General features: G+C 41.2%; 1 protein-coding gene and 1 long non-coding RNA gene across 3 annotated transcripts in view; one reads left to right on the top strand and one right to left on the bottom strand.

The window, feature by feature from the left end:
* The first annotated feature begins 6,282 nt into the window (after positions 1-6,282).
* Positions 6,283-7,738, top strand: LOC110877513. The gene is made up of 3 exons (XR_002557080.2): positions 6,283-6,613; positions 6,727-6,910; positions 7,450-7,738. It is a non-coding gene; the product is annotated as an uncharacterized LOC110877513 (long non-coding RNA).
* Positions 7,739-23,349: 15,611 nt separating this feature from the next.
* Positions 23,350-24,858, bottom strand: part of LOC110877512 — a 31,779-nt gene continuing 30,270 nt past the window's right edge. For both annotated transcript variants that reach the window (XM_035977371.1, XM_035977370.1), the window contains one exon: positions 23,350-23,402. In XM_035977371.1, coding sequence (XP_035833264.1) covers positions 23,358-23,402 — 45 coding nt within the window. In that variant the 3' untranslated portion in view covers positions 23,350-23,357. The remainder of the gene's footprint in view (positions 23,403-24,858) is intronic.

Genomic DNA, 24,858 nt, shown 5'->3' with positions numbered 1-24,858 from the left:
TCAATCGTCATTCTTTAAGACTGGAGGGTATGGAGAGCCCTCCCCATGAGGATGGGCCGCCACGCAGACGTCACATCACCATCCCATGGTGGATGGCCCTCCTTGCATTTTGAGGGGTGTGGAGGATAGGCCTACCCCACATGATTTTATTTTTATTGTTTAATTTATTTTATTAAGATTCGACGGCCGTGATCACCTCGAGTATATTGGCCTCGCCACGCCTTCGGGCAGTTCTGCCACGCCCAATGCATACAATCAATGCTACCGAGCATTCTTAGAAACCCGTGTCGTGCTTCATGAACTTGGTACAACTGTTGAACATCATACGCGTTTGGTTTCCACAAATATTTTTTGCTATACTATTTCACCACATTATGGCAAAACCGATACAAACATTCCCGCGTAGTTCTTGCTGACATCTGTAAGTACTCGTCCAAAGCGTCGGCCACTGTCCCGTACGCCAGTTGGCGAATGGCCGCAATACATTTTTGTAACGTGCTGAACCCTTCATAACCACGAGCATCGGGTCGTTGCGTGAAAAACGGGTCTAGCCCCGCCAAATCACCAGCAATGTGTGTGAATAACCGGCGACTCATTCGAAACCTGCGTCTGAAAATCTCGGCATTGTAAAGGAGTGCATCCGAAAAACAATCGTTCACCAATTTCTCGTGCGCTCCTGTTGTAAAAAAAATATAAATATGAGGAAATAAGGAATAAGGATAATAAAATTTATTAATGATAAATCTTGGCGGTCTCTGTTAATCCGTAGTCGTCTGGTAATTACGCTTTCAGACGAGACGTCTTCCTCTTTCTCTTCATCCTCCATAATAATCTGCGCCGCCCTTAGCACAGCGTTTGCGTAAAACATCTTCTCTTCCTCCTCCGAAGACGAGGACCACCAAGAATTAGATTGCATTGTGGGTGAAAAGATATTTTTTTATAAAAGAATGGTATAAAAATGAGAGTGTTTTGGGTTGAAAATGGGGAGAAAATGGTTAAATAATGGTATAATTTTGGTGCACTTGTGTCTGTACTTTGTCTGTATTTTGTCATGATACAAAACGATGTCTTTTGTTGGTCTGGGTTACGTCTTAGGTTTGTTAATATGTGTGTTTGATGTAAGTTTGACCAAGTCAACCATCCTCCTGGTTTGACTTGGCCAAACAGTTGTAACATGGTTGTAACATGTTTGTGTCGAAGGATGAGTCATCGAAGGATTGTTTAGATCCTTCGATGAGCTCGAAAGATAAACCTTCGATGGATGTTGATGGACCTCGAAGGATATCATCCTTCGAGGTATATATGGATCCTTCGATAGGTTTCAGATCGATAGATGATCCTTCGATCAGTCTATCTGATCCTTCGACCAGACGAGCTGTGATGGGTATATATACTCATGTAATGTGTTCACTTAATGGTGTAAGTGTAAGAAAGAGTGTGAGTGAACTTAGTCTTGTAAAGAGCGTATTTTCAGTTTGGTCAAGGGCTGTAACCGTGTCCACTGAAATACAAGAGAAAACTTTGATATCTCGTGTGTCTACCTTTCTCTTTGTAGCTTGTGTTCTCATATAAACTACCGGTTTGCATTCTAGCTTGGATTCCGCACTTGCTAGTGTGTTAAACATAACAAGGATAAGGTTTAACCTCAACCTCCGGGGGACCTACAAGTGGTATTGTAAGATACCACTTGGTTCTCCGTCTGGTCATCAACATGGTTCTCCGAAGTTTGTAGAGCGGAGAACATGTTTTGAATGTGGCACAGTTGGGCATATTGTAAGATATTGCCCACACGTGCAAAAGCTGAAGTCAAAAACGAGTGTTCCCCAAGAAATCGATTACCAAAAACGATCAGTTTCCCCGAAACAAGACCCACATGTCTTGAAAGAAAGGGAAAAGAAGTTAAAGCAAAAGAATCAAAAGGTAATTGAAAAGGCCTTAAAATCAGAGGTCAAAGAAGAAAAACCTGTACAAGCAAAACCTGAAACTGTAAAACCAGTAAATGCTAAAACAATAAATTCAAATACTGGTAAAAGACAAACAGCTTGGAAGCAAAAGCAGGTAATTCAATCAGGGGGAGCACCACAGGTTCTTTTTCCTAATCATCAAGTGATTGAAATCACTTTCCTTGATGATCAAGGACGACCCAAGTCCACAAAGGCTTGGGTCCCCCTCTCAAACTGATAAGTTAGTTGCATGTGCAGGCGGCTCTAGGAGGAACTATTAATAGTCATTGGATTGTTGATAGTGGGGCTTCCAGGCACATGACGGGCGACTATCGTCTTCTTTTCGATGTGCGAAGTATAAGAGGAGGATATGTCGCATTTGCTGGAGACAAAGGAGGGTATATCACCGGCGAGGGAATGATCTCAAATGGAGTTGTGAGTTTCGACAAAATCAATTATGTGCAACAGTTGGATCACAATCTCCTGAGTGTTTCTCAGATCTGCGACAAGAAGTTCACTGTGCATTTTGATGATGCCGGTTGTTATGTGCTGAAGCCAGGATTCAAGATTCCCGAAGAATGGATTCTCTTATCAGCACCAAGAGTTAATGATTTGTATGTTCTCGATATGAGCCAAGCAATAACTAAGTCCAAACAAGTTACTTGCTTTATTTCAAAAGCCACTGAAAAGGAGACGATCTCTTGGCACAGACGGATGGGTCATATTCACCTCAGAAAAATGAATCACCTTGTCAAAAACAATTTGGTGAGAGGTGTCAACGTGAAGAATTTTCAACTTCAAGATGTCTGTGTGCCGTGTCAGAAAGGGAAGCAGATCAAGAAATCACATCCATTGAAGAAGGTTAACACTGTAAACATGCCACTCGAACGTCTGCATATGGACCTTTTCGGGCCAATCAAACACAAGAGTGTGCATGGGGAGGTTTTCTGCTTGGTAGTCACTGATGACTATTCAAGATTTTCATGGGTTGCTTTCATGGTCCACAAGAGCGAGACTCCAGAAATTCTAAAGAATTTGATCACCTTGTTGGAAAATCTTTATAATCTAAAGGTGAGGCGAATTCGAAGCGACAACAGAACCGAGTTCAAAAACAGGGTTATGGATGAATTTTGCACTGCAAAAGGAATCCTTCATGAATACAGCACTCGGTACACGCCACAACAAAACGGAGTCGCTGAAAGAAAGAATAGAACCTTAACTGAGACTGCAAGAACCATGTTGGTTGAGTCTCAGCTTCCAGTTCGATTCTGGACTGAAGCTGTTGCCTCGGCTTGCTACACGTTAAACAGGGTTCTCACAGTGAAAAGACATGGCAAAACGTGCTTCGAACTCCTACACAAGAAGACTCCTGACTTGGAATATCTAGAACCTTTTGGTGCACCATGTACCATGATTGAGCCTGACGGGAAGTTTGGTGCCAAAGCTATCGAAGGTTACTTCCTTGGGTATGCTACTCCTAATCTGCGAGTATGGAACCTGACTACCAAGAAGATTGAAGAGTGGGGTGAAGTAAAAGTTCAAAGATATTCTAATCCACCGAAGCCTTCTGGAGATCCATGGATGTTCAATTATGATGGTCTTTTCGACTCATTCAATCTGCCGACATTTTATGATGACAATGCAATTGCTTAAATGTTGTCTGAAAGCGAGAATGCGACTGGCTCTCAGTTAGTTCGTCCAATCATTGTTGACACACAAGCATCTTCTTCTGTCAACAATCTCGTTTCAAATGAGGTGTTTAATGATGCTGTCGACTACAATTTGTCATCGGAAGATGAGGAGTATGTTGATGCAAATGATGGTGAAGCACCGCGTCCGGTTCAAGGTACTTCAGAAGCAACGGATCCAGTGTCTACGCCAATTGTCCAAGAAAAAATGCATCATCTTCTACAACTCAACAGCTTCAGAATGATATCGGGAATTTAAATATCAATAACTTGAGGACCAATGTTGAAATTCCTCTAGTTCCTGAAACCCGAATTCATAACATTCATCCTCAGCAGAATATTATAGGTGATGTTCTCAGTGGTGTAAGGACAAGGAATCAAATCAGAAATAACGAAAATGTTGGCTTGTATGCTGAGATACGAGAATCGGGACAACAAAATGATTGGTCTTTCGCCTGCTATGTTAGCCAAGAAGAGCCTAGATCTTGGAAGGAGGCATTGAAAGATGATTCCTGGGTGGAAGCCATGCAAGAAGAACTTCAGCAGTTCGAGAAGTTGGGCGTATGGAAATTGGTTGATAGGCCCGACCACTACAAGAAGATCGGAACTCGTTGGGTGTTTAAGTGCAAGAAGGACGACCGTGGGATTGTTGTCCGAAACAAAGCAAGGTTAGTTGTTCAAGGCTTCAGTCAGATAGAAGGTATTGACTACAATGAAGTGTATGAACCTGTTGCACGTCTGGAGGCTATTAGAATCTTTCTAGCCTACGCATCCTTCAAGAAATTCAAGGTGTACCAGATGGATGTTAAAAGTGCATTTCTTCACGGAGTAGTCGAAGAGGAAGTATATATCGAGCAACCACCGGGGTTTGAAGATCCATTACATCCTGACAGAGTTTTACTACTTAACAAGGCGCTATATGGTCTTCATCAAGCACCCCGAGCCTGGTATGAGACACTGTCTACCTACCTGCTGAACAACGGGTTTAGACGGGGTTTGATCGATTGTACCCTCTTCGAGGTATATATGGATCCTTCGATAGGTTTCAGATCGATAGATGATCCTTCGATCAGTCTATCTGATCCTTTGACCAGACGAGCTGTGATGGGTATATATACTCATGTAATGTGTTCACTTCATGGTGTAAGTGTAAGAAAGAGTGTGAGTGAACTTAGTCTTGTAGAGAGCGTATTTTCAGTTTGGTCAAGGGCTGTAACCGTGTCCACTGAAATACAAGAGAAAACTTTGATATCTCGTGTGTCTACCTTTCTCTTTGTAGCTTGTGTTCTCATATAAACTACCGGTTTGCATTCTAGCTTGGATTCCGCACTTGCTAGTGTGTTAAACATAACAAGGATAAGGTTTAACCTCAACCTCCGGGGGACCTACATATAAAATGAGAGTGTTTTATAGAAAAGGGGGTATTTATTTTTTTTATTAAAGTCACTAGCCGTTACAACGGCTATAATTTCAAAACATGGCCCGTCGAGCACGTCGTGTGGGAGACAAAGAGGACGCGCCGGGCCTATGGGGGGCGGTGTGGGGGTGCGGCGCCGGGCCATGCCGGGTAGGGCTGAGCAGTATACGGTTCAGAACCGCCAGAACCGGGGAACCGAACCGGAACCGCTAGATCTAAACCGTATTTTTGTATATAGGGTCCGGTTCCGGTTCTTAAATTTGGGTAAAAACGGTTCCCGGTTCGGTTCCGGTTAAAACCACAGTTCCGGTTAAAGAACCGCTAGAACCAGTTGGGATTATAAATATTTAAAACCCTATTTTATTAATGGGTTTTTCAACATCATACGACCATCCTAATTCTTATTCCCTCCTCTTATATTCATTCCAGAATCTCATCTTTCATCTTCTAATTCTTCTCCATCTCTCAACCTTAACCCTAATTGCTATCATACAAGTTCATCTCCATCAACACCCTGCAAATACAAATACAGTTACGCTATTCTACATGACCTTTTTTCATGATTGCATATATCTTCTTTCTAGATGTTTGCTTTCTGATACATATCGTTTTCTGTATGTGAAAATAAAAATTGAACAAAAATAATCAAATCAATGTTGATCAAATTGTAAATGTGTATATAAATAGTGTATCGCTTGGTAAATACAGTAGATGCATCACTGATCAATCTATTCACTTGAACCACTCGTTTATTTTTTTTAATTGCTAACACTTGGTTACATTTAGATGTTTATGAGAAGTTTGAGAGAATGAAGTTTGAAGATGTTTGTTCTAATTGTTAACACGATGGTTGTAATAGTTTTATTTAGAGTTTGTTTTATGTTTGAAATTTTTTATTGTTGCTTTGCTACTTTTATTTTGGTTGGTTTGAACTTTGAATGTTGCAACTCTAAGTTAATGTTTTAAATGGTTTGATTTGTTTTTATTGAATTGTTAATTTTACGATTTAATTATCAACCGGTTCCCGCGAGAACCGTTTACACGAGAACCGTTTAACCGGTTCGGAACTGAACTGGAACCGTTATAATACGGTTCAGTTCCGTTTCTTAAATTTAACAATTAACGGTTCCGGTTCGGTTCGATTCAGTTCGGTTCTGAACCATTTCGCTGGGCCTAAGCCGGCCCCCATACCTTCCGGTCTAATGCGCTAACTTTCAGTTTTGCTTTCCAGATGTTCTCTCCACCTTCCCTTGCTCCCTCCCACCTATATATGGGGTCTCTCTGCCGATGGATGCCGTAGGGTGTAAGAGGATGACTTAATTTCATTCCAAACCCTTGAGTAATCAATCAGTTTCATCCCTTTACAGTTGATTTGTCGATTTATAGAAGCAAGGTTCGTAGATTGCCTTCAATCTGCTGTTCGTCAAACCTAGGTCACTGATTTCAAAATTGGATGGTTTCGAGGTTAAGGAGTCGGTTTTTATAGTGGTGAGCCGGTGACGTGGTGGCGTTGAAGAAGCAAAGGCTGTGGAGACGGTGGTGCTTGGATCGCTGTTTGGGCTCTGGTATCTGTTTAACAGTCATAATATGATATAATTCCATGTTTCTTTTGATTAATTTCAGTTTTGTTTGTTTGTTTAACCTCTAATTTATAACATGGGGATGTTGGGCGACTCAGAGACTGATGACAATCCACACAATTTCATGATTTTTGCAAAGAAACTGATGGTGCCAATTGCTCTACTCTTAGTCGTGTGGATGAACTGGAATCATCCTGTTATTCTTGGAGTTAAAGTGATACTTACTCTTCTCAGTACAGTATAAAACCCAACCCCTTCTCAGTTTATGTATTCATTAAACAGGTCAGGACGAACCCCAACTTTCTCTGTTACATTATTACATACCATTCGTGTGAATTGACCTCCAATTCTTTATTAAAATGGTTGCTCCTCAATATATAGTGCAAATTCCAATACTCCAATATAAGTTTCAATACTGTAAACTGGTGTTGACTTTAAGACATCAACCCTAACCCACACATACTTAAAATCGTGTAATCTGAACATAGCCCGTTTAAACCGTTTATTTAGACGTGTCAAATGGGTTGGCGGCTAATAATCAAGTTATAAACGTGTTAATCGGTTTGATGGGTTGTAATAATGGGTTAAAAAGGTTAGCGGGCCTACTTGTTTAATTAATCGAGTTAAATAGGTTAACCCAAACAAGATCCGTCTAATGTGGCAACCTATCGTTTCTCCATCAGTAACAACAAACAATTGCCAGTAAACAAGCGGTACATTTCATGGAAGAATCACAGTAATGAAAAGTTTGGCGGTGAAGTCTTCCCAAAAAATTCCAAAATGGTAGTTCCAAATTTGAACTTGTTGGAATGTTGGTACAGGGACATTGGAAGACATGAAGAGTGGTGGATCAAAATGAAAAGATAGTAGTCAAAGCAAGGATGAGGATATACTGCGAAGTAAAGGTGAATAATCTATTTGATATTATTTACATTGGATTAAGATAGGTTACTATTTTTGAATTTTAATATGTAATCCAACATGAGAAATATTGTATATATCCCTTAGAGATGCAGTCATATTTCAAGTTGTACTATGAATTCAACAACTTCCAAATTAGTTTGTATAAGTTTTAATGTACCACCAAACTTCTAGCGACTAATTCATTTATCCAAATGTTTGGGATGAACCCATTGAATTCTAAGGTTTTCTTACATGCATGAGTTGTGTTTAGAATCTTAAAGCTAAAAAACTTAGACTTTTGAATAAGTACGTTTTGATTAGTTGTCTTAGCAAATTCATATATATGTATTAATTTCAAACATCCCAATGAATAAGGTTGTTTTTTTGTCTTTTTGTGGGGTTTTTTTTTTTGTTTTGTTTTTTTAGTGTTGTTTTTTTTGTCTTTTTGTGGGTTTTTTGTGCTTTTCTTAAATTTCAACTGGTTTCGTAAACGTAACAAACCGGACCGACGTCGATCAAACGTTAGTACAGCGGCCACGTAACGCCGGTGTAACGTGTTTTTTTAAGCTTCAACCGGTATTGTGCAGGTAACGAAAGGGTATCGTCGCCACATAACATAGTATGTAACTATTTGTGTTTTTTTTTGTTTCTATGGTGTTTTTTTGAAGTTCATCAGGTATTGTACACGAAACAAACTGAACCCACACCGACCGAACGTCCACCGTCGTCGTGTAGCGCGCGGGTAATGTGTTTTTATTTAAGTTTCAACTGGTATTGTACAGGTCACGAAATGGTATCGTCGATGTGTAACAATGGTGTAACGTGTTTTTTTTTTAACTTTCAATCGTTATTGTACGGATGACGAAAGGAACATGACTTTACCACCGCCGCGTAGCGCGGATGTTATTCACTAGTTCGTATTAAAAACAAGGGTAAATTACATTTTTCGTCCTTTATATTTGTATCAGATTGCAATGGATGACATTTAACTTCCATAATTACAGTCACAATCCTTTATTTGTAAAACCCATTACATTTTACGTCCTTTGGCCCTAACTTGGTTAAAATTTTCAGTTAAGTATGAGGATGTGCCCTGCACATGAGGGTATATTGGTAATTTAGCTCTATCTTTCTCTTTCTCTTTCTCGCAACACTCTCTCTCTCCATCTCAAGTCTTCAACCATCCCCACCACCTGTGATAGCAACCATCACCACCAAATCCGACCACCAAGAAAAAAAACCTACCACATGTGTCCACCACAACCACCACCTTCGACAACTGAAAATGAAAAAAACCCCTCACCTTCTGTAGATCTAAATCCCTTTCTTTAAACTTTCCTCCCTCACTAAACTCTTCGGCAATCATCACCTCTAACCAAATAAGCATCTTTTAATTCACTTTTAATTTCATCCTAAACTATAAAATAATAGTAATTTGAATATTAAATCAATCCACAGATCTGAATGCATAACTTGGCAGAACTCTTCGATCTTTTCAAATATTGAATATTTAAATATTTCCATATACAATACCTTATTCCAATTTTGTGACTTTGATTTCATCGTATCAGTACATAAATTATAGGTGATATCCAAATCTTGAATATTTAAATATTGAACTCTCTATCCTTCTCTCTAAACTCTCCGGCGAGTTCATATCTTTGTAGATCTGGTAAGTGTGCCGATATCTTCGTTGTTCGTGGCCACCGGAAAACTACTACCACCAAGCAACACCTGCATCATTGTTTGTGGCCACCGATAACCACCGGTGATATCTTCAATTTCAAGTTTTTTATCTCCGGTGGCTTGGGATCTAGAGTTTAAAGGGTGGGGGGCGACAGTTTGCAAACAACGATAGTGACAGTGACGATGGTTGATGGCTAGTGTTTTCGATAATTCAGGACGGAATGTAAAGAGAGAGACAGAGACAGAGAGTTGAGGGGAGAGTGATTTTAGATGATATTTATTTAAGGTTTTTGTTTTTATACAAATAAAATTACAATAATACCCTCATGTGCCTTGCACATGTGATACTTAATTGAAATTTTTAACCTGGTTAGTACTAAAGGACCTGGGGTTTAATGAAGTTTACAAATAAAGGATTGTGACTGTAATTATTGAAGTTAAAGGTCATCCATTTCAATCTGATACAAACATAAAGGACGAAAAATGTAACTTACCCTAAAAACAATTAATGTGAAACCCGTCAAGCAACGCACGCCAAAAAACATAAGTATCCGCGGCATCGCGCAGGCCAACCCATGTATGTAAGAAAGAGAATGTTTAGAATTTAGATGTTAGAAAATTTAAGGGTTTTAGTAATAGTCAAATTTTAAACCAAAAGATATGAAGCACATAACATTTGGGCTGCCAAACCCCCCTCCCCCAAACTAGAGACGGGCATATCGTGTTTTTTGATACCCGGAACCGGTTCCTAACCGAACCCGGGTCTTGTAAGAGTGTTGATGGAACCGGTTCTTGTAGGAACCGGTTCCAATTACTAACCGGTTTTAGACCATTAATACTAGAAAGAGAATGTTCTTTATAGCACGTGCGAGTTTTCAACTAATGTATGTAAGAAAGAGAATGTTTAGAATTTAGATGTTGAAAAATTAAGAGTTTTTGTGATAGAGAAATTTTAAACCAAAAGATATGAAGCAAATAATATTTGGGCTGCCAAACCCCTCTCCCCCAAACTAGAGATGGGCATATCGGGTTTTTTTTATACCCGGAACCGGTTTCTAACCGGACCCCGTTCTTGTATGAGTGTTGAGGGAACCAGTTCTTGTAGGAACCGGTTCCAGTTCCTAACCGGTTTTAGACCATTAATACCGGAATCGATACTAACCGATTCCGGGTAGGGTTGTAACCGGTTCTATCGGGTAATTCAATAAAAACGCTGCAAACAGTTACTGTAGGAATCAGTTCTTAAAAAAACTTAAATTGATAAAAACTTAATATATTTAGTGTTTTATGTAATGTTTATGTAACCGGTTCTTCGAATATTTAGTGTCATTTATGTAACCAGTTTAGTTATGTTTAGTCTTTTATGTAATGTATGATTTTAATTTTAACTTTCGTTTAATATTACTGGTTCTAATAAATATTTATATTTCGGTTTATACCTTGTAGTTGTAACGGGTTATAAAAAAACTCACATTAATAAAAACTAAAAATAATAAAAAAGACAAACACTAATACTTGGAATAAAAACAAACAAACATTAGTAATTGGTGTTTTTCTTTTTTATAACTTGGAACCGGTCCCAACAAATCAAGACTTTAATGCACCGGGTCTGAATTGGTTATGGAGGAACAGGTTCCGGGTAAGAATCGGTTAGGGACCGATTTTATTCATAAAATGTGGAACCGGGTAAGAACCTATAGGTTTTTACGCCCATCCGCACCCAAACAACCTCAATCCCCAAATACCCATTGTCTGGTGTAACACCCCGTGTTTCGAAAGTCAAGGTCAAAGTCAAGATTGAAGTCAAAGGAAGAAAAGATTGCTAATTGCGATCTGTCTCTCCTTGCTCAATTCATGTTTTGACTTCTTTGACTTGTAATTAGTCTATTTTATTTTCGCTTTAGTTGTATTATGTGGAGTATCTATTAATAATCGCATGGTAATCGCTATTTATCGCATGTTTAATCGCTATCACAATCGCAACTCGAATTTCGCATTTGGGTTACTGTTATACGTGTGTGTGTGTGCTTTATGTGTTATTTGTGCATGTTTAATTTATGTTATGTGTGGAAATCAATCGAAACGCAATCGAACTCAATCGCAATCGAAATGGTATAATAATTGGTGGAAAAGAGATAGTGCAAGATATGAGTAGTTGGGATTAAAAGTAATTTGACTAGGAAACTCTCTCACATTTCGCACACTCTCAATCGAAATCGAAACGGCAAAACTCGTCGCACCGAACACTCGAACCAAGAGACTGATTGATCAGGCGACCAGCCGATCGACCAGCCGTCCGAACGGACAGCCGTCCGAACGGACAGCCGTCCGAACGGACAGCCGTCCGAACGGACAGCCGTCCGATCGGACAGGCTGTTCGATCGAGCTGCCAACCGACCGACCTGCCCTTTCCACTTTGGGTAACCCTATAAATACCCTTTGTCACTTTCATACTGTCTACTTTTGGCAACTGACGTCCGACCAGTGCTTTCACCTTGCTTTTTCTCTGATTTCTCGCAATTCCGGTAAGATCTCGTCCTAAATCTTGTACTTCCTTAATCTACACGCACTCTACACCTTTCTATCTTTCGAATCTTAACTTTTAACCGTGAAATCATCAAGATTCAAGGTGTTCTAGGATGACGTCATCATGTGTTCTTGAAGAACTTCATGTTTTGGCCTCAATCCACCAAGAACAAGTTAGATCTAACCGATTTCCACTTAAACAAACATGGATCTTTCATAGATCTAAACATATTCACTACAAAAAGGATTGAAAGATGGTTTTCCAACTTTCTTTTGTCACACCCTGGCTTTGCGGAAGCGTGGTTAATTTTGGTGTGACTTCTTAATACCATAGCTTAATCATAACAAGCTATATGAATTAAAAATATGCAAGATCATCCATTAAAAGTAAAATAGTAAAACATTGTCTTAACGGGTTAACACCCAACAACCATAAACTTGTCTAAACATTACAGACCCAAACATAACATAAACATGATTCAAGGACTGTGACTTGTCCAGGAAAGAGTCACATTCCCCGAACCCTGGATGACCCTGGTGACTTATGCAGCGGAAAACATGCCATACCGTGCCAGATCTTTAATTCCCTGAAATACATGTAAGTTGAAAAATCAACAATAATGTTGAGCGAGTTCATGCGAAAGTGAGTAAATAAACCTTTATCTTTATCAAAAATCCTGGTATGTAGCAAATAAGGAAAAAGAGATCACCAATGGTTTGCAAGTCCATTGATATGTGTGAAGTGCAAGTAGGAAGACTCAAACCTAGCGGATTTTGCGTCGGGCACAAAGTCACCCCGAGGTCCGTTATGCTGGACCTGGGATTGGGCTCGCTACACCCAGATAGATCTACCGCTTACGTCCCTCGGTCCTACCATGAGGATTAATGGCCTCCAGTTCCCGCCTACCCACTCACATGATCTAAGTAATAACCCTCCTTACGCTAACCATACCATGTATCAAGTATTCATAATCATAGTAACATGTATTTCACCCCCGCAGTTTATAAAACTGAAAAGAGTTAAGAGAAAAGGGGGGACATGAACTCACAGTCAGTGCGTCGCTATACCAAGTACTCCAAATATCCGATAGCTGTGCAACGACCTACATGTGCTAATTCTATTAGACGGATGGCCGTGCCTTAGCTTTATAGTTTACAATTTTGGGGAAACAGTTAGACAACCGTTCCTTGTATGTACTTGGTAATTTATTTTCCTTCCCAAGGATGGGGAATTTAACACATGTGCGCTCGGAATATATTATTAAGTCTTACTTAATATATATTTACTTCTAATTCCAAAATAAAAATATTTTTCTCAAAAATATTATATTTTCTCTTGACATAATATTTTCCAAAATAATACGTTGACAAAATACGCGTTTATGAATATTTCCGCATAAAGCGTAAGTTTTGCTTTAACGATTATGTGGTAATAGTAATTACCGTTGTAACTTATATGTTTGACGTATAAGCGTTTGTATTATTTTGGGTTCGTCAACGTTTGTAAATATTATTTTAACTCTAAAAATAGTATTTATATATTTTCACAAAATGATCATAAACAGTGTGGTGAAAAATATATTTACTAACCATATATTTATCACGTTTAGTTTTGTGAAAAATCCCACCTCCGATTATTTAGTAAATAAAGTCATGGCGAAATCCATTTTGAAAATATATCAAAAATAGTCCTAACACTTGTAAATAATTCTAAGTGTTAGATTTTAGAAAAATTTCGCCAGAGTTTCCCCTGTAACTGGAGGTGGCCACGCTTTCAAGCGTATCATTTTCTTTTACAAAATCATTTCAACAATTTCTTGATTCAATCAAACAATTTCCGACACATCAAACTAGTTTCAACACATCAAACTTACCGATTAGTATGTAAATCGCATTATCACATGAACTTGTAGTTTTATGAAAAACTATAGTGTAGATCTCGTTATATTTGGTGGATCTATGTATAAATTAGTTTAGTCTTGTAAAAACCCCGTTTTTAGAACAAATCATCCTTTACAACTTCCCGTCATCTTTCCCAAAGATTGATATTTTGTCGAAAACTTCTTATTTCACAAGTGTTTATACACTTGTGGTTTGTAAAATCACATTTGTTAGTTTGTCATCCAACTTCTATAAAACATGATTTTCTCGACACTTGGTTTTACGAATATACCACTTGTACATATGTAGATCCGCTAGTTTTAAACACCATTTTACTAGTAAAATTACTTTTACACAAGTTCATGTCTTCCGTGTGGTAGAGTTTCACCTTTTAACCCTCGTACCGATAGAAATAAGCTTATGTCAAGATCTATGATCTTAACAAAGTCGGGTTAAACGATGATAAGAGCCACCACGACGTAGATCGGGCCTCAATACCCAACATATTCAAATACTACTACTTTTACACAAGCTATGAGCTTTTAACCAACAAAATTCAAGTTTTAGTAGACTTTAAAGATTCAAAATGTATGTTCCCGACTTTTAACCGTTATAAATCATATTAACCATTTTAGATATGTTCGAGAGTGAGTTTTAAACATTATACCTCTAGCTCGGGGCTAGGGAAGAATCTAGTCGAAAATGTGGTGGATAAAAGCTAAGTAACGAGGTCCTTCCACTTCCGCTTGCTTCAAGACTCCTAATATGTAACCCGTAAGCCTTGTATATGCTTGAAATGGAGTGATCAAGATCGAAAGATGGATGTGTAGGTGGAGGGGGTTTCGGCCGAGAGTGGGGAGGCAAGAGAGAGGAGAGTGTTTGGTGATTTGTGGTGTGATAATCTCATGAGTTAAGTGAGGGTATTTATAGGCAAAAACAAGATTATCGTCCAACGGTTTTTATGTCATCTAGATATTAGACATAGGTAATATAATATTCAAAAGTTGTACTCCTTGGTTACCCCTTGTTGGCCGATCTCTTTAGGGGGGGGGGGGAATCCGGTTCGATTTCAATGGTGTAGTTAGAGTTTAGTTTAGTTAAGTGGGTTAACTTTAGAGATTAACCCTGTTAGTTGCATGATGTGTTATATTGCGAGTGTTAGGGTAATCAGGGACCCTAACTGGCTCAGAAAAAGACTAATAATATTTCTGGCAATATTTTTATGTTCCGGGTATAGTCCGGTTGATCGGTTGGATAGTAATCCGTTAAAGTGCTTAAGTAATCTTTTAAGCGTCGTAAGTAATATTTTTAGCGACACAATTTATTCTGCAAGGTGTCATGAATATTTCCTCATGTTTTGGCACTTTATTAGTTAGCTAGAAGCTAGTATGTTAAACAGAGTGCTGTGTTTCGTGCTCAGAGTACGTTTTAGGCACATCCAATCATTATATCTTATCCTAGAGACGCAGTTCTACAACCCTTGTATCCCTACACACACTCTGGGTGTAGTAAAATATTTCTGGCTCATATAGGCCTTTAGAGGCAGTGTTTGCCTGATGCTGGCTATATCAGCATGTTCAATAGGTTATCCGTTCAAATGCTATTGTGCTTTTGTGCATCATGTTTGTCACTAGAGTTCAGTAAGTAAATAATGTAGTGATGGAAATCAAAGTATGATGCAGATATGTACAAGTTTCAACAGTCAAGTAGCAGTTTATCAGTAATCTTAGTCAAGCACAGTAATTAAGCAGCAATTAATAGTTAATTAAGTCGTACGGATACCTGGTTTAGTGAGGGTTGTCACATTCTCCCCCCGTTAGAAAAATTTCGTCCCGAAATTTTAAGCTCTGCTTGTAGAAGCAGGGTTCTTAGGAAATAAGTGGGGGTATTTCTCTTTCATTCGGTCCTCACGCTCCCAGGTGAATTCAGGACCATGTCTAGCATTCCAACGAACTTTGACGAGCTTGACACTGCTCCGGCGGGTCTTGTTAATTTTCCAATCCGTGACCTCAACAGGTTCTTCAACAAAGTGGAGCGTGTCATCAACATGAATTTCGTCGGTAGGAATGGCAATGTTATCTTGAGTTGGACTTCTCTTCAGATTGGATACATGAAATGTATCGTGAACACCACTCAATTCGGCAGGTAGATCCAACTTGTATGCTACGGTCCCAATTCTTTCCAAAATTCTAAAAGGACCAATGTAGCGCGGATTCAACTTCCCACGCTTCCCAAAGCGTGCCACCCCTTTCCAGGGGGATACCTTCAACAATACCATATCTCCAACCTCGAACTCTTGAGGTTTTCTGCCTCGATCTGCGTAGACCTTCTGCCTGTCACGAGCCGCGCTGATACGGTCTCGGATCTGTGCGATCTTATCGGTGGTTTCCTGGACTACATCAGGACCAACCAACTGTCTATCACCAGCGTCAGACCAACAGAGCGGTGATCTGCACTTGCGCCCATATAAAGCCTCAAACGGCGCGGCACCAATACTGGTGTGGTAGCTGTTGTTGTATGAAAACTCAACCAGGGGTAAATGCTTATCCCAGCTACCACCCAAATCCATCACACATGCTCTCAGCATGTCTTCTAACGTCTGAATCGTCCGCTCACTTTGGCCGTCGGTCTACGGGTGAAAAGCAGTGCTCAGATTCAACTTTGAGCCAAAAGCTTCCTGGAAGGATTGCCATATTCTCGATACAAACCTTCCGTCTCTATCGGAGATAATCGAGAGAGGTACTCCATGGCGTGTAACAATCTCTCTCATGTAGATTTCAGCCAATTTGCTTGTATGATCCTTCTCGCGGATAGGCAAGAAGTGTGCTGACTTCGTTAATCGATCCACTATCACCCAGATAGTGTCATGGCCTCTTGGTGTTCTTGGCAGTTTCGTAACAAAATCCATGGAGATTTGTTCCCACTTCCACTTGGGAATCTCTGGTTGTTGCAGAAGTCCTGAAGGCTTCTGGTATTCTGCCTTAACCTTGGCACATGTTAAACATTTGCTCACATAAACAGCAACATCGCCTTTCATCCTAGGCCACCAGTAATAATCTTTGAGATCCTGGTACATCTTATCCGCTCCAGGGTGGATAGAGTACCGTGACTTGTGAGCTTCGTCGAAAATAACCTTCCTTAAACCACCAAGCAAAGGAACCCACATTCTTTTCTCAAAACACAACGTTCCTTCCTTGTTTGGTACCAACAACTTCTCCATCCCACGGAGATATTCTTCAGCAAGGTTTCTTTCCTTGAGAGCTTCTTGTTGCGCTGCATGAACGAGCGAGGAAAGATCGGTTTGAATAATCATTTCCAAAGCTCTAACCCTTATGGGCTTGATTCTTTCTTTACGACTTAGGGCATCAGCGACCACATTCGCCTTCCCTGGGTGATACTTTATCTCACAGTCGTAGTCGTTTAACAACTCGACCCATCGTCTTTGCCTCATATTCAACTCCTTCTGGTTGAATATATGCTGGAGGCTCTTGTGATCTGTGAAGATCGTACACTTTGTACCGTAAAGGTAGTGTCTCCAGATCTTCAAAGCAAAGACCACTGCGCCTAGCTCCAAATCATGAGTGGTATAGTTCTTTTCGTGCACTTTCAGTTGGCGTGACGCGTAGGCAATAACCTTCTGGCTTTGCATCAACACACAACCCAATCCTTGACGCGATGCGTCGCAGTATACCACAAAATCATCGGTACCTTCCGGCAGAGCTAAGATTGGCGCGTTACAAAGCTTATCTTTCAATATCTGAAATGCTTCATCCTGTTTGATTCCCCAATCAAACTTCTTTTCCTTCTGCGTGAGGAGCGTCAATGGTTGAGCGATCTTTGAAAAGTTCTCGATGAACCTTCGATAATAGCCAGCCAAACCCAAGAATTGTCGAATCTCGGTTGGCGTCTTTGGCGTTTCCCAATCCTTGATCGCCTCGATCTTGGTTGGATCCACGTGGATTCCATCCCCATTTACCACGTGTCCAAGGAATTGCACTTCTCTTAGCCAAAACTCGCACTTAGAGAACTTGGCATACAGTTGCTCCTTCTTCAGCAGTTCCAGAATGGCTCGAAGATGCTGCTCGTGCTCAGCCTTCGTCTTTGAATAAATCAGAATATCATCGATGAATACGATCACGAACTTATCCAAGTACGACTTACAAACTCGATTCATCAGATCCATGAACACTGCAGGTGCGTTTGTCAAACCAAACGGCATAACGAGAAACTCGTAGTGTCCATATCGAGTTCTGAAGGCTGTCTTTGGGATACTCTCCTCCTGTATCCGTAGCTGATGGTACCCAGATCGAAGATCGATCTTGGAGTAAAAGCTTGAACCTTGAAGCTGGTCGAATAGATCATCGATCCTTGGCAAAGGATACCTATTCTTGATCGTCAGCTTGTTCAACTCTCTATAGTCAATACACATGCGGAAACTACCGTCCTTCTTCTTCACAAACAAAACTGGAGCTCCCCAAGGCGAGAAGCTTGGTCGGATAAATCCCTTGTCTAACAACTCTTGAAGTTGTGTTGACAGTTCCTGCATCTCAGACGGAGCAAGTCTGTAAGGTGCCTTAGCCACAGGCGCGGCGCCTGGAACTAAGTCAATGTGGAACTCTACTTGCCTCTGAGGCGGCAATCCAGGCAAGTCTTCTGGAAAGACTTCTGGGTATTCCCTCACGACAGGGATGTCTTCGATCTTTGGCTCAGCAGCTTTCTTATCCACAATGTGTGCCAGAAAAGCAACACATCCTTTCTGCAAACACTTCCTTGCTTTCAGGCAGCTAATCATCCTCAACGGCGTCTCACGCTTTTCTCCATGAAGAACAATGGTCTCACCATCATCAGTCGGGATACGAATAATCTTCTCGTGACAAACTATCTCGGCCTTGTTACTCGATAACCAATCCATCCCTACTACCACGTCGAAGCTTCCCAACTGGACTGGTAGTAGATCTAGAGCGAACTCACGCTCTCCCAAATCGATTACGCAACCTCGAATCACCTCGTTAGCTTCCACTAACTTCCCATTCGCTAATTCGATCGAGTACGGAATATCTAGCTTACTAGCGGCTAAACCAATCATATTCTTAAATTCTAGCGATACGAAGCTATAATCGGCACCAGTATCAAACAAAACGGATGCATAGCGTTGGTTTACAGGGAACGTACCAGTGACAACATTGGGATCCTGGCGTGCTTCCCTGGCTTCCATGTTAAAAACTCTTCCGCGTGGTTGGTTTAACTTTGGGCAATTTCTTTTGTAATGCCCAACATCACCGCAGTTAAAACATCCGGGCCTCTGCCCGTTCCCACCATTGTTCCCAGCTTGATTGTTTCCCTGATTTCGATTCATGGCGCCCGCTTGGTTAGCATGATTAGCACGGTTCCCATAACCTCCCTGGTTTCCTTGTGGGCGGTTCCCAGCACCACCACGGTTGTTCCTATTCCAATATCCTCCTTGGCCTCCCCGGCCAGCATTAGCCCAACAAGAATCCTTTGAATGACCAGTCTTCCCACATGATTCACAAACTTTTGGCCCGCATCGGCCAGAGTGATGGCGTTGGCATGAGTTGCACTTGGGTTGTGCACCCATATATCCCTTACCTTTCTTCCTACCACCAGTTGAATCTTGAGTTGGCGCATTCGATTCCCCTTTCTTAACTACCATCCCGGTGCCCTGCTTGAAATTCGAAAACTTCCGCTTGTTGCCACCAGATGACTCCACTTGAGTCTCTTTCTTCTTTGGCTCAATTTCATCAAACTTGTTCAACCGAATTGCCTCTTCGGTGAGAGCCACACTCAAATCAATAGCTTCCGTGATAGTTGCAGGCTTGGAGGAGGTTACCATGCTGATGATTTGAGGAGCCAATCCCCAAATGAAGCGTTCAATCCTCTTGAACTCATGTGTAACCATGTAAGGTACCACATGTGACCATGGTTGCAAAAGTCGCTAGGCGCTCCCTAGTCGGTCGAGCGGGGAGTTGAGAGTACTCGGTATACGCGGAGAGTGCTCGGGGAGTACTCGGACATGTTAAATTATAAGGAAATTAGTTTTCGGAAATTAAATATATGTCTAATAACATAAATTTACTAATATCTATAACAAAATACGTGAAAATGATATTCATTATTTAATATGATAGTCATATAGATTATGTTTTATTATTTTTTAAGTAAAATTCGGTCCGAATTGACCTACTAGATATGATTTTGGCCGAGTTTGATCGCGTTTGATCGATTCCGAGTAATTAGTCGGAGTTAGAGAAAGTCGCCTCGGCAGCCTACCTTGTAGCGACTACTCGGGGAGTACTCGGCCTTGGAAACCTTGTTTTACAACCATGCATGTGACAGATCGTGGAACCTCTGAACGTACTCAGCTATCTTTGATCCTTCCATCTTTAGGTGCCAGAACTCGGTCTCCAACCTCTGGATTTCGGCGCGAGAACAGTACTTTTTGCGCATGAGTTCTTTCAACTCAGTCCACGTCAGTGCGTAAGCCGCAGCTTCGCCAAGGGTCTGGACTTGTAGATTCCACCAGGATAGGGCTCCATCCACAAATAGCCCTGAGATATAAGTGACTTGTTGATCCAGCGCGCATTTGCTCATGCGAAGTACGGACTCGGTTTTCTCAGCCCAGCGAACGAAGGAGACAGCACCTCCCATGCCATCGAAGTTTACGGGCTTACAGTCCAAGAATTGTTTGTAAGTGCACCCATGCGGTGAGTTGTTGTTATTGCCGGTGTTGTTCGAGTTGCTTCCACTCATCCCTCCTTGTGAGGCAGCATATTGAGCAATAGCAGCAGCAATGACTTGCTGTAGTTCGGCTTGAGTCGTAGGCATTGGCTGAGGTTGACGTCTTGGCGCCATCTTCTAAAGATGTGTACGTCGGTTAGGCCATGATAAGCATACGTATATAGTAATAGTAATAGCACATAACATCTCATGTTATCAATATATCACACACAACATCCCATGTCCCAACATCCCATGTCACAAGTAATATATACACAACATCCCATGTCCCAACATCCCATGTCACAAAACATAAATAAGCAATCAAGTGAATCAGATATGGTGAGAATACTGCGATTGTCATATATATCGAGACCATAATGTAGTAAGTGTATCAGTACATCACTGTGTCATACAATCATCAATCAAATAGGGGCTACATCACCCCTGTCCAAAAACAATATCGCGTCAGTTTCACATACATCAAGTACATCAAACAAGTATCAACAAAAGTCAGTATCGTCAGATGGTCTCCAAAAGGCTGTGCAGTCACAATCGCTGTCGTCTCACCAACGTCTACCTCTACAGCACTGATGAGCTCTATGCGGATGGCGGTGGAGGAGGGGGAAAGTGAGTGTAAAGCAAGCGGCGTAGATGAAGCCAATCCTCCTCCATAGCCTGCTGAGTGCGAATAACAGAAGCAATCTGCTGCTCCAGTGTAAGAAGTCGGGCAGCATAGTCAGGAGGTAATGATCGAAACGGCTGAAAAGGTGAGGATGTCTGACCATGGCATGGACATGGTGGCAGCTGAGCTCTCTCAAGCTCCTGGAGTCGCTGCGTATGTGACTCATGCTGGTGAACGAAAGACATCAAAAGATCCTCTATAGTATGTCCCACATGAAAAGGATGATATGGATCAGTAGGTGGCATGACTGGTGGGGTCGACCAGAGCAAAGGCTCGCTAGTAGGGTCAAACGGTGCCACAGGAAATGGTGATATAGATGGTGGAACAGATGACATCTGGGGCATGAAAGGCATAGACATCGGTACGCGTCCAAAAGGGTGGGCAGAAGACCCCTCTCCAGGCCCCGCTGGAGGTACAAACTGTGGAATCTGAAATGAAAAATCAGCATGTCGTGTAACGGGAATCTGAGGGGGTAACGGTGGAACATCCTCGTTAGCAGGTATCCAACCGTGCTGAGCATCCTCATCGGGTGGATCCATGTGGTCAGCAAATAGTGCGTGCTCAGGCCCAAGCGGAACAGGATCAAAAGGAGCAATGACAGGATCAACGGGTGCAATAGGATGGTCAACAGGGATATCAGCAGCCAAAGGTGGATCAACAAAAGGATCAACAACAGGGTCATCGGCAATAGCATGATCAACAATCAAAGGAACATCACCAATAGGAAGATCGCCAACGGGCGGGTCAGCAATAATGGGCTCAACAGGAACGCCAGCATGTACCAGGTCATGCTCATGCATAGGGTCTAGAGCAGCTGCCTGCTCCGGGGCCAAGGCAGGCTCTGGGTCGTCAAAAGCCATATCAAAGTCGAACTCAGGATCAATAGGGTCAACGGGATCAGCGGGATCCTCCATGAGCTGGTCCATCGGGATATACTCAATGTCGTGATCGGGGTCAAATCCCGGAGGAAAGACGGGATCAGAATCCTCTATGTCGTCGTGCTCGAATGCAAATCTCGGAATGGGTGCGGCAGAAGATGCCTGGTCGGGGTCCGAGTCGTGTGCGAAATGCTGTGTGCTCACCTCGTGAGACGGTGCAGATGCCAGAGACTCAAAGGAGTCTGGGACTGGTGAATGTGCGGGCGAGTCCTCCGCAGGAGCACCAGCGATCATTAAGAGATCGCCAGCGGGAAGAGGGGCTGCATAAGGAATCTCATCCTCAAAAGGCTCGTCCTCAAAGAGATCAACATCGCCGTCAGCCTCGGCGTCGGGTAGTAAGTCGTATGCTGGATACGAAGCAAGAGGTATAGGAGCTGGAATCACTACCAGGGGAAGGTACTCAGCAGGAGGGCCATCAATAGGCTCATCAGCACCTTCGGGCAGAGCGAAGGGCTGGAAGTCATCGTCATCAGTGCTCGTGAAATCGGAGGTATGCACCTCGTGCTCCGAAGATATAATGTCGTCAGATACTATGGGTAAAGGCCCGGTGGTATCCGAATCACCCGTAGCTGGTGAGTCCATGTGTCTGTAACACAACACAAAATATGCACAAAAATCAGTCAATCAGGTAATCACATAAGTTACCAAATAATAATCACATAATCCTCCTAGTCCCACTAGCCTCCCAGCCTCCCAGACTGTCCTTCCTAGTCCCACTAGCCAATTTTCCCAGCCTCCCTAGTCCCACTAGCAAACTTTTCCCACCCTCCCAGACTGACTCCCTAGTCCCACTAGACAACTACCTCGATCTCCAAGATCGAGCCTCGGCCTCCAAGACCGAGCCTCAGCCTCCAAGACTGAGCCTAAAATAATAAACATCTACCTCGATCTCTAAGATCGAGCCTCGGCCTCCAAGACCGAGCCTCAGTCTTCAGGACTGAGCCTAATAATGAATAAATGAAATGTGCTCAACATTTGTTTGTAAAAAAGTTTTGGATCTGGACTTAAGTGGTATGCAGAAAAATGTTTTCGTGAGAGCCCTAGTGATCATAGTCTAGACTCAAGAAGGAATCCTAGTTCGCTATTATCAGAGCTCTGATACCAAGCTGTCACACCCTGGCTTTGCGGAAGCGTGGTTAATTTTGGTGTGACTTCTTAATACCATAGCTTAATCATAACAAGCTATATGAATTAAAAATATGCAAGATCATCCATTAAAAGTAAAATAGTAAAACATTGTCTTAACGGGTTAACACCCAACAACCATAAACTTGTCTAAACATTACAGACCCAAACATAACATAAACATGATTCAAGGACTGTGACTTGTCCAGGAAAGAGTCACATTCCCCGAACCCTGGATGACCCTGGTGACTTATGCAGCGGAAAACATGCCATACCGTGCCAGATCTTTAATTCCCTGAAATACATGTAAGTTGAAAAATCAACAATAATGTTGAGCGAGTTCATGCGAAAGTGAGTAAATAAACCTTTATCTTTATCAAAAATCCTGGTATGTAGCAAATAAGGAAAAAGAGATCACCAATGGTTTGCAAGTCCATTGATATGTGTGAAGTGCAAGTAGGAAGACTCAAACCTAGCGGATTTTGCGTCGGGCACAAAGTCACCCCGAGGTCCGTTATGCTGGACCTGGGATTGGGCTCGCTACACCCAGATAGATCTACCGCTTACGTCCCTCGGTCCTACCATGAGGATTAATGGCCTCCAGTTCCCGCCTACCCACTCACATGATCTAAGTAATAACCCTCCTTACGCTAACCATACCATGTATCAAGTATTCATAATCATAGTAACATGTATTTCACCCCCGCAGTTTATAAAACTGAAAAGAGTTAAGAGAAAAGGGGGGACATGAACTCACAGTCAGTGCGTCGCTATACCAAGTACTCCAAATATCCGATAGCAGTGCAACGACCTACATGTGCTAATTCTATTAGACGGATGGCCGTGCCTTAGCTTTATAGTTTACATTTTCGGGGAAACAGTTAGACAACCGTTCCTTGTATGTACTTGGTAATTTATTTTCCATCCCAAGGATGGGGAATTTAATACATGTGCGTTCAATTTATAATATTAAGTCTCACTTAATATATTTTTACTTCTCATTTCAAAATATAAATATTTTTCTCAAAAATATTATATTTTCTCTTCACATAATACTTTCCAAAATAATACGTTGACAAAATACGCGTACATGAATATTTCCGCATAAAGCGTAAGTTACGTTTTAACGATTATGTGGTAATAGTAATTACCGTTGTAACTTATATGTTTGTCGTGTAAGCGTTTGTATTATTTTGGGTTCGTCAACGTTGGTAAATATTATTTTTACTCTAAAAATAATATTTATATATTTTCACCAAATGATCATAAACAGTGTGGTGAAAAATATATTTACTAACCATATATTTATCACGTTTAGTTTTGTGAATAATCCCACCTCCGATTATTTAGTAAATAAAGTCATGGCGAAATCCATTTTGAAAATATATCAAAAATAGTCCTAACACTTGTAAATAATTCTAAGTGTTAGATTTTAGAAAAATTTCGCCAGAGTTTCCCCTGTAACTGGAGGTGGCCACGCTTTCAAGCGTATCATTTTCTTTTACAAAATCATTTCAACAATTTCTTGATTCAATCAAACAATTTCCGACACATCAAACTAGTTTCAACACATCAAACTTACCGATTAGTATGTAAATCGCATTATCACATGAACTTGTAGTTTTATGAAAAACTATAGTGTAGATCTCGTTATATTTGGTGGATCTATGTATAAATTAGTTTAGTCTTGTAAAAACCCCGTTTTTAGAACAAATCATCCTTTACAACTTCCCGTCATCTTTGTGACAACC

The sequence above is a fragment of the Helianthus annuus genome, chromosome 9, assembly GCF_002127325.2.
Source record: "Helianthus annuus cultivar XRQ/B chromosome 9, HanXRQr2.0-SUNRISE, whole genome shotgun sequence".
NCBI lineage: Eukaryota > Viridiplantae > Streptophyta > Magnoliopsida > Asterales > Asteraceae > Helianthus > Helianthus annuus.
Note: the sequence above shows the minus strand (reverse complement) of the source record. Positions and strands in the feature narration are given on the sequence as shown.